At 45.4% G+C, this 10,812-nt stretch overlaps 1 protein-coding gene across 1 annotated transcript in view; it reads right to left on the reverse strand.

Moving 5' to 3' along the window:
- PDLIM4 (PDZ and LIM domain 4) overlaps positions 1–10,124 on the reverse strand; it is a 45,297-nt gene extending 35,173 nt beyond the window's left edge. The window contains exon 1 of the mRNA XM_009091356.4: positions 9,942–10,124. Within this exon, the coding sequence (XP_009089604.1) occupies positions 9,942–10,034 (93 nt within the window). The 5' untranslated portion in view covers positions 10,035–10,124. The remainder of the gene's footprint in view (positions 1–9,941) is intronic.
- Between the last annotated feature and the right edge of the window lie 688 nt (positions 10,125–10,812).

Here is a 10,812-nt window from a genome sequence, read left to right on the forward strand (position 1 = left end):
GCCATGGGCAGAGATACCTTCCACTATCCCAGGTTGCTCCAAGCCTCATTCCACCTGGTCTTGAATACTGCCAGGGATGGAGCAGCCACAGCTTCTCTGGACAACCTGTGCCAATGCCTCATCATGCCCACAGAAATAATTTCTTCCTCATATCTAATCTAAGTCTTTCTTACTTCATCTTAAGGGCAATTCCCCCAAGTTTTCTGTGAGTGAATCAAAGCAACTCAGAGGAACAGGTCCAGTGCAGTTACCTGTCATCAGGGACCATGGCAGGCCTGGGGTCAGCTCTTCAAGAGATGGTTAAGCAGATCCCAGTGCTACCCAAAACCTAAGCACTGCTACATTTTCAGCAAGAAGGAACTAAGCATAAAATATGTGCAGAAGCAGTTCATGTGCTGGGGAGGTCACTGGCACTGGTGCTTTCACAGTTCCTTTTATGCCCATAGAAGCTCTGGTGTGTTCTCTGCTGTGCACGCACAGCACGGCTGCTGCTCTGAGAATGCAGTGTGCACGCCTGCCAGTTTTACTGCTCTCTCAAAATTAAATCAAGAACAACCCTCTGAGTTTAACCCCTCCACATAAACAAGCAGCTGCTTCCTCACTTCTCTCTCTCAAAAAATGAAGATGCTTCAGAAAGCTTATAAACTGAAAAGACTAAAAGAAACAAACCACTTGCCCAGCAGTGCTATGGTAGAGCAGAGCACAAGGGGGTGTTTGCAGAGCATGTGCCCCAGGTAAGCAGCTTCAGGCTCTCCAGGTCCCAGAGAGCAGCCCCTCCTCACACAGCATGCCTGTGGAGGGTGTGTCCTGCAGGGATTTTTTCCCCAAGGGAGCCAGAATATACTTTCTCCCCTTTTCTAATAAAAATATTAATTCTTCCTAATCCCCTCAGGATGTGTCTCATTTGTGACATCTTTCCATGTCCTCCACATAGCATTGTGCTTCAAAAAAATACCAGAGGTCCAATACTGGTGTCTGTCTCAACCCCCTCTATTGTTCCAGTAAGAAAAAGACAAATTTTAAAAGAGAGCTCCCAGTGGACAACCCTTCTTTCACTGCCCTCTGTCTCTTCAGTCACCACAGAAGGTTCAGTGACAGCACTGCAAGCATCACCTCCACACCATGCCTTTTGCCAACTCATCCACCAGGGAACTCTATCTCAATAAACACAACCAATTTTTAAAAATAAGTTTTTTCAATCATATTCTCCACTGCTTTTTCCAGGATTATCATCCACCTCTCCATTCTCCTCTAAGGCAATTACCCTCCAGCAGCCCCCTTCCCCAGCCAAGTGCACACTCTGATGCTATGAAACAGACTGGGATAGTCCCAAAGCCAGCAGCAGCTCTCTTATCATGCCACTGGAGCATCACTAGGATTTACTGAGTGCTGGCATCTGACAATGACAGGCCATTAAAATAGAGTACACCAGAGCAACTGCCTTGTGCTTAACCTAAATTGGTTGGTGTTGGAGCTGGGCAGTCTAATTTAGTAAGCAAGATTATTTGCACCGAGGGAAGTTTGCTCTTGAAACACAGTGTTCTACCATCTGCCCTGGAGCTTGGCCACAGAAGGGAGCCAGGGCTGGGAGAGCATTCAAACCAGGGTGAAATCCCCATGCCTGCACTCCTGCCCTCACAGGGAATGCTCTACTCAGAAACAGCTTTGCTCAAGCCAACTTTAGAACTGGGCAAACACCACAAACTGAAACAATCAATAGTTTAGTAAAAGGTTAATTTGTAATATTAATTTAATCCCTTTTTATTTCTACTCTTTTCCCCAGAAACCTGCATCTAAGGTCACCGGTGTCAGGATGAGGGATGCAGCTCCTCACTGCCTGCAAGGCCTCAGCACAGCCATGGGGAAGATTAGGTTAGTCTTTATTCTCACAGAATTTTTTTTTTATCCAAATCAACAAAAGGCGCCTATTCAGGCCAGTCCCACCTACATAATGAAGGCAGCTTTATCTCTGCCACACCTTCACTTTTCATTAAAAGTGCGACTCTAATGCCTCCCATCAGTGAACAAAGCCAGGATTTAATGGGTTAAAAGGTGCAATCCCTAACAAGCCTACACAGACCACACCACTCTTCTCTTAAATCAGTGGTAATTTGTTGTAGGCCAGGCTGGGGGAATTTTCTGTTCTGCAACTGTGATCAAAAGGACCTGATTAAAGTCTTTGAGAGACTTTCAAGATAGTGTGACAAAATTCTCAGCTTTTAAACAAAGCCTGCCTGTTCCACGCTATGGGGTAGGGAATGATCTTACATAGCTACATCTTTTAAAACAAGATGAACCAAGACTCAAATAATTAACTAATGAAAATAAATTCCTTAAACCCTTTAAACATTCTTTCCAGGGATTCTCTTCAGCTTTTCAAAGCATCCTGCCTTGAATTCCTTGCCAATTGATTTGCATTTTTCTAGTTGCTTATATAAAGTCTGATATAGCAAGACATTATTTAGATAAGCTCACAGCCCAGTACATGAAGAACACTGTTCATGGAATCTGAATTCATTTAACTACTGAAGAAAACAAGCTTAAAACAATAGAAGGGAAAGAATCAGAGTACAAGTATTATAAAAGGCAAGATAGTCAAAAATCCTTTTGAATCCAAGTACTAATGGATCCAAATCCAAATTTAGAAACAGTTTCATAGAGCAGATCCTAACCCAGCCCAAAGCATGAGGTCTCTGTACAAAGAAGAGGCTGAGAATCAGTGAAACTGGACATGTCTTTTAGAGCACCAGCCACTAACCCATGTGCAGACCTCAGAACATGGATTGATCCACAAGGATCACCTGGTGTATCTTGTCCACAGCTCTCTTGCTCAGACCAAGGGCACACAGCTCTGGCAGCACTCCCCACAGTCACAGCCACCTGGAGACCCTTACTCCCTCCTCCAAAGACAAGTTAAAGATTCTGCACAGAACAGCCCCATTTGGCAATACAGCTGCTACTACACTTAAATCTGCTCTGAGTCTACTTTGTCTTGTTAGGGAGCAAGGTCAGGGAGGGACAGCTGCCCTGGGGACACCACTGAGCCCTTGGTGTGGGTGTGCTTGGAGCACCACTGCACAAACCAGACTGAGCAGCATCACAAAAAGTGTTTATGGCCAGAATTGCTTCATCTCCTTCAGGGGTTTAGGAGGCAGCTCTCCAGTGAAGTTTTCCCCCTCAGACACCCCTCAAGAAGCAGCAGGGCCTCTCAAGCCCTACTCAGGAGCAAGCTTTAAGCACTGTGCAGAAGACACAGAGGAACTGCTTAGAGTTTGCCTTCCAAACCATCTGCCTCTTGGCCAGGAAGGCAGGCTGACACTTTCCCTCCCACCAAAATGAAAATGTACACAGAGTGATCTCCAAAGAGAAAAAGTTCTTCAACATAAAAAGTTTAATCCAGTTGGTGAGCATACCCAGAGTTTCATTCTTGCAGCACACTCAGGTGTTAATCACAGAGTGCAGGGATTTGTGCCTTTGTTACACAGCTGCTTTAATGGTGAATGTCAAGTATTTTGTAGGGTTTGGTCTTTTGGACCAGAACCTTTACACTTGCTAAAGGTTTCTGAAGTGTTTTGTTGCTTATGGTAAACAACAGCATTCAGAGCAGGGTCAGCATCCTGCAAACCTCCCCTCTGACAATCTCCTCTGCTGCTCTCAACCAGTCCTGGAGTCAACTGCTCAAAACAGCTTCTCTTTAAGCTGTGCACTGCCCATTTCTAATAATTAAGAATAATGGCTTCAAATAATCTTCTTTATTCTGGTATATTTTGTTTTCTGAAGCTTGGGCTGTAAAATGTCATTGCCACATAATCTGCTATCAATCCACACAATATGTAAAACTACTTAAGGCTTAATGGGTGTGAATGCAAGCTGCTCTGGTTGTCAAGAAGGATTGAGTGTGGCTGTGAGGCATCTTTATGGTGTTTGGAAAACTCACTGGCTGAAATCCTCTTGAGCAGCACTTTTTACTTTTTTAAAATACAGCTGTGTTCTCTGTGGAGAGAAAGCAAGGTTTGTTTCGGGCTTCTCCTGGCTGTAAAAGTTCCTCAAAAGCCACACTGTGGCTTGACATCTTTGCTGTTGCTCAAGTAACATAGTGAAACCTGTGTTTGCTTGAAGTTTTTGTGTAAATTCTGAAGTAGAAACCAAACACAAGCTTATCTACCAGGGCCTGGGGCAAGTGGGGTGTCAGGGGCTGTGTACAAACCCACTACACGAACAAGCTCAGTGAGATACGGGGTTTGCTCTGGCACACATCTGGCACTGATAACAAATCAAGCAGAGTATTTTTCTGTGAACTTGTTTGTTTTAAACTTTTCTATCAACATTGCTAGATGTTGAGAGAGCTACTGTTTTCTTTCACACTTTAGAACCTGTGGTTACAGATGACTTAAAAAATAAAAATGTTTTTACTAAGCATTTGGGTATCTGAGAACCACAAGTCAAGGCATTTTGAGAGCTCAGAAATCAGAAAACAAATTCAGTTAGAAATACTATATTGTTCCTTCTAGGATTTCCTGTGACATGTATTTTATCTCCAAGCTATCAAAAATGAAATTAAATTGCATTGGTCTGCATTAATCCACACAATTCATAATGATGTACTTGTATTAAAATTAAAGGACTTACCCAATTTCAGGAGGACCAGGATTATAACCATCTGTTGTGTAACACAGCAAAAAAAGTTTAGGAAAAAAAGAATAATTGCACATAATTCTCCCTGTTTCTTACATACAACAACAGGGCTGCTCTAGTTAGCCTGTTATCTAACTATGCTCTTTAACCCACTTAATGAAGTAGGATTTAAGTGCACACTTCTACAAAATAATTTTGAATACCTGTCCCAACAGGCAATCTTTCAATCTTCAAGGAAAACTGACATCACCACAATTTGAAACAAAAAGAAGGGGGAAGGAAGAAAAACCCCAAACCCACAAATCCCAAATACCCATGGACACTGAACCTCTGCTGCTTTGTCCAGCCTGGCAGAGGCCTGGTGTTCTCACGGGTGTGCTGGGTTTATTTTGTTAACTTTTCCCAAGGTCAGACCTTGCCTGCATGGATCTACATGAATCATTCCTTCCACCTGCTTTCCCACTCGGGATTATCAGGGTGCTTAATTACGGTAATTAGTATTAGGTTTTCATTCCAGTATGCTCCACCACTACTGTCTCCTGAACCAGCAAAAGCATTTATTCTTCTCTTTCAGTTATTAAACAAAGGCTCAGCAATAGAAGCACTTTAGCAGCAAATATATTTGTGACATATTTCTGTTAGTTCTTATCTGTAGCTCAGATTAAGTGTTCTGTACCAGCACAGCTTCACACTTAAACACCCAGACCTCTCAGCCCTGAGTTTATAGGAATGATGAGAAAAACAAAAACTAACTAGCAAAAGTATTTCCTTCCACTTGAAATAATCATCCCACTTGAAATACTGTAACAACTTTACTATGCAACCAAGTGAGGGACGACTTTCATCACTCAGCTCTACACAGGCAGCAAACCCAACAAAAGCCAGCCGAAATCATGTTGGGCTGTAACTTTGGGATTCAGCAACACAGAGAGGCTTCTTCAGTCCATCTGGGAGCTCTGAACTGAGTGCATCATTTTCATCTAATTAACCATCAAATACATAAGAACTATAAGAAATAAAAAACCCACCTTATGGAAATTGAAATCCTCCTAACTTGTCTCAAACAGAGAAAATTCCTGTTCCTTTTGCTGCTGTCTCTGATCCTTGCCTTCTACACCAACACATGTGGAGTTCCTGGGGTAACCAAACCTGTTAGTGCCAGCCCTAGCTCTGGGGAGCCCCTTCTGCTCAGCCATCCCACCCACAAAAGAACAAACCTCCCAGGCCTCGCCAGGTTTTATACCATGGAGTGGGTTCTCTCTGCATTCACACAGGATCACAGCACAGACTTGGGCATTTGCTGGCTGACCTGACAGAGTCAACAAAATCACTTTTACTGGAATTCCTTCCTCAGCAGAATTCTTTCTCGAGTATCCTAACCTTTAACAGGACACGTCTCTGCTCAAATGTGAAAGCTGCTTAAGTTTAAAAGTCAGCCTTAACTCAAACAATACCTGGATAATGGATTGCAGACCAATTATTTCTCATCCTTCTTGTATTACAGTTCCAAGCCAAAGCTGAAACTTGCATTTTTGCGACTCCTCTAGAGACCAGCGGGCAAACTAATGTTGAAGCCAGCAGATAAAGGAAAAATTGTATTAAAATCTCATTCAAAAAATACTGGAATTGGTCTATTTGTCAATTATCTGTTTAGCTAAGTAATTTAGCTACGATTTCAAAAACAGCATGTGCATGGATTAACACTGGCAGAACTGGGCAGATGATGACATCAGCTGCTCCAGGAGCAGGACAAGCAAGTTCAAATGATTAAATGCGTTCAGCTCCTCCAGTTACGCTAATGACTGATTATCTTTTAATCCCAGGCAAGGGGTAGATCAACTGTGATCCCACACAGAACCACAGCACTCACTGATGTGGTTACAAGCACAACACTGAGAACAGCCAAGTGAATTATTCCATTCCTGTTCCTGAGCCATGGCTGCTGGTCAAAAGGAATGTTGTCACTGGAGTAAAAGCCACAGGGAACCCCCTCTCCCACAGAAGGGAAACACAGCACCCAATATTAGCCTGCTCAACCAAGGAAAAGCAGCTACCAGAAATTTAATTAAATCCTAAAACCACCTTCTCTAAAGTCATTAAGGTCAACTTGACACAGATCTTTTGGATAACTTCCTACCCCCATAAATATCATTAGGAGGAGTAACCATTAATGATGTGATGTCCTACACCTACAGTTAGCTCACTGTAACAGTGGGCATAAAACAAACTGAGCCCTGTGCTGACAACACACCAGTATCACCCTCCAGGGCTGCATGCCCCCAAACCAGCCCAGCAAACTCCAGCCTGCTAATATGGATCCTCCTGAATATACAAGAAGAAACAGGATAAAAGAGTATAGCACACCTAACTTTTCATGTGACTCTATGAGAGAGATGCCCTAAGCATGCCCTTCTGGATTTGCATTTATCTTTAATACCAAAGAACACAACACCCCACCTGGAGCCCTGGCCTCTCCAGGGCAGAGTTCAGCATCAGCTGCTCAGCAGAGCAATCAGATCCTTACCCCTTGTCACTTAAGACTTGTCAAATCACAGAGAGAAGTGACCTGTTTTCAAGAAAAAAAGATCATTGCTTAATGTCCTGAGCCTATTAGAGACAGCTGCAAGGGACAGACTGATTACCATCAGCACCTGCACAGACACAGCCACCTCACAGGGGCTAAAGGCCAAAGTAAACCCTTGTGAGCAAGGCAAGGTCCATCCCAAAGCAGGACAGGGTCACTGTCATGTTCCATGCTAGCAAATCCATATATTGTCATTTATCTCTGGAGAATATTATCACAAGACACTTTTGTGGACCACCTTCAGCTTTGTCTCCTGCCCAACACCACTGTGCCTCTTCCTCAGCTCACCCTGGCAGTTCCTTACATTATTTCCAGCCTCCAGCACCCAGAGCTGAATGTGGGTGGCCTTGGATGCCCCAAATCCCAAAGTGCAACCTGATTTCCCAACATAACCAGTCTAGGTTGGATGCTTGCAGAGCTGTACAGCCCAAACACCTTGTGCCAGGTTGATCCTCAGCCCCCTTTGGGCCAAGCAGTGGGACACAGAAGTCCCACACCCCTCAGGCAGCCCAGCACACCCAGCACATGTTGGCATCTTGGGCCCACAGCTGGATGTGGGAATCTGAGAGTGTGGTCCTGCCTCCCAGCAGGATTGCTGCCTTTCCAAAGATGTTTGTAATTTAATGGCATTTTAGTATAAAACAAATAAAACTGAAATTAAAGAAGAAAGGCACTTTGAAGGGAAGCAGAAGTCAGCCAAAAGCCTTCACAATTAGCAATTTGCTCTCCTGCCATGAGCCAGGCTGGGTAAAGGGGATGGAGATGGGAAGCCCCCAGCCCACTTGCCAAGATTTAAAGCCAGAAAGAACAGATTTCCTGGACAATTACAGAATAAAAGGGAACATGGCACCACAACAGCCATGATCAGGCCTCTGCACAGTAGCAGGGTTGCACAGACCCACCACCAAGCAAAGCCCAGGCTCCCCTCCAACAGCCCCTTCCTGCATGCCCATGGCCAGGAGCTGCAGCAGAAGATAATTCTTTCCCAGCTTTAACATTTTCAGGTATTTGCAAAGCAATTGAGCTCTTTTCTTGAATTTAGAGACTAGAGCCCAAGCAGAGCACCCTGCATCTCTATTTACATCCTAGTGATTTGTTTCCCACCCTCCAGGAGCAGCTGTTAGAATACAGCACATCAGAGCACCAGCCCACTCCTCAGTGGGAACAGAATTTAAAAAGGATCCAATTTAAAAGGCTGCCAAATGGAATAACACCCTACATCTGCTTCTTGCATTACAACTGCTGGTGATCCACAGCAAGACTGGCCTGAGGAGAATCATCCTCCTCACACTTCCCAGGTTTGTTGAATCAAACAACAAATTTGGCAAGCCACCTATCTAGGCAGAAGCAGTCTTAGGTTTTTCTTCTTTAATATTAAACCAGTTGTTTTTTTTTTTTTAAGTAACAGGAAAACTGGCTCCATCCACTAAGTTCAGATGTTTACTTCCACAACAAGAACATTTCTACAGTTGCTGGGAAGTGATTTTTGATAGATCTTATGTTACCAGGGGAGAAACAGAACTCTCCATGTCCAGGAGGTTCAGGCTGACCCCCAAAAGCCGAGTGCCCCTCTCACAGCACAGCTCCCCAGTTCTGTGAACAGCTGCCCCCCCCACCCCGTGCTGCACAGCCAGCCCCACCTGCACCACCCCACCTTCCCTCTCCTCCATCCAGCTCCTCCTGCTACCCCTCCAAAACAGCCCTCACTGGAGCACTTGGAAAGGGACAAGACAAAGTAAAAACAGAAACAAAGTAAAAAAAGGGACAAAGTAAAAACAGAAACAAAGCCATGCAATAGACATGTTAGAACTCAAAGACAAACCAAACCTCTTTAAAACACGCTCTCTTCCATAATTATCTCTCTGAAACTTAGGATACATGTTTTTTCTTTTCTGTCACAGCTTTGGCAGATAAATGAAAAGACAGCAAACAGCTTGTGCGCAGTACAACAGTATTTTTAAGTTACAGCTCCTTTCAAATGCACTCAGTGCTTGTTCCAGAAATTCAGCGGCAGCTGCCCAGGGGAGTCGGGCAGTGCTGCAGAGCCCGACACGCCGGGAAGGCAGAGCAGCTCAGAGCACCCAGCCCTTTCCCGCACGGCCACGGACACATCAGTGCCCCAAGGAGCGTGCCCAGCTCACACGCAGCACCTCATCCATCACACAGCCATCACACCACCGCGCCTTCCTGCACGGGGGATGGTTTGTTTGCACACGTATCTACACACAAAGCCTATTTCAATCTATCTGGGGCGTCTTAGCAAAGAATTTTCCAGAATACATATCTGTGAGGTCAAATACAAGTGTGAGTACACTTACACAGTAATTACTACCAGCCCACATAGACCCCAGAACACTGCAGCCTGCATGGAGAAACTTCTTGCTGACTTAACTCATGCCTTCTTTTAAAACCCCAACAGCCTGTGAACTCAGTCCAGGGCACGAATCCAAACCCTGCGAACACTAAAAACTTTGAAAGCAGATCCTTATGAATTAACATCCAAAAAACTAAAGCATGGAGAATGCTGTAACACTTGGGAAAGCAGCTGAAACAGCGCAAAGCTCAGAGGGGAGCACTTATTTGAGTGCATATAGAATAATTTGGAGTTGAAAAGAGCCCAAGCGCTGCCACCCGCCGGGCCCGGGCAGAGCCCGCCCGCCTCCGGGTACCACCCGCCCGCCACCCATCACCTGCGGCCGCTCCGCTCCCCCTCCGAGCTCACCCTGGAGATGGTCAGCGGGGCGCTGAAATCTTTACCGCCCACCAAACGAAAGCCCCAGGGCGAAGGGCCACGCAGGACCACCGAGTGGGCCATAGCGGCAGCGGCACTCCCTGCCCGCGGACTGCTGCAACTCCGAGCGCCGGCCGCGGCTCCCGAGCGCCGGCACGGAGCGATCCCGCCTCCCGGCACACCCCGCCCTCAAGGCGTGCCGGGGAGGAGGGATGGACCCAGCCCGGCTGGCCTTAGGGAACTTCTGCACAGATTTCCCTCTGGATCCTTTTATAAGTGGGGTTCGGAGCGATTACTCGCAGTGGTAAAGTTGTAGTACTGTACTGGTAGTAAAGTACCAGTATGCAAAAGTAAAATTTGGTGTGGTTTTGGTCAAAGACCCCCTCATTGCAGTTCCATCCTGTGCAGTGGAAGGAAAATGATGCAATAGGTCAGTAAACGTTTGGTTGTGGCTGTTTTATTCATTACAATAAGTCTCCCGAATGAGAAAAAGTTCAAGGAAATAATCAGATTTGGTTTAAAGCAGTTTGTGAATCTTTCACAGTCATCACTTCCAGGAAAATAATGACAGAATCATAGAGTGATTTTGTTTGGAATGGACCTGAAATGTCATTGCATTCCAACCCCCTGCTGTGAGCAGGGACACCTTCCTCTGTCCCAGGTTGCTCCAAGCCCTGTCCAACCTGGCCTTGAACACTTCCAGGGATGGGGCAGCCGCAGCTGTTCTGGGCAACCTGTGCCAGGGCCTCACCACCCTCACAGGGAAGAATTTCTTCCTCATATCCAATCCACCCCCGCCCTCTGTCAGTTTGAAGCCATTCTCCTTGTTCTGTTTCTCCATGCTCCAAGTCCCTCTCCAGCT

Source organism: Serinus canaria, chromosome 13, assembly GCF_022539315.1.
Source record: "Serinus canaria isolate serCan28SL12 chromosome 13, serCan2020, whole genome shotgun sequence".
In the NCBI taxonomy this organism is placed as follows: domain Eukaryota; kingdom Metazoa; phylum Chordata; class Aves; order Passeriformes; family Fringillidae; genus Serinus; species Serinus canaria.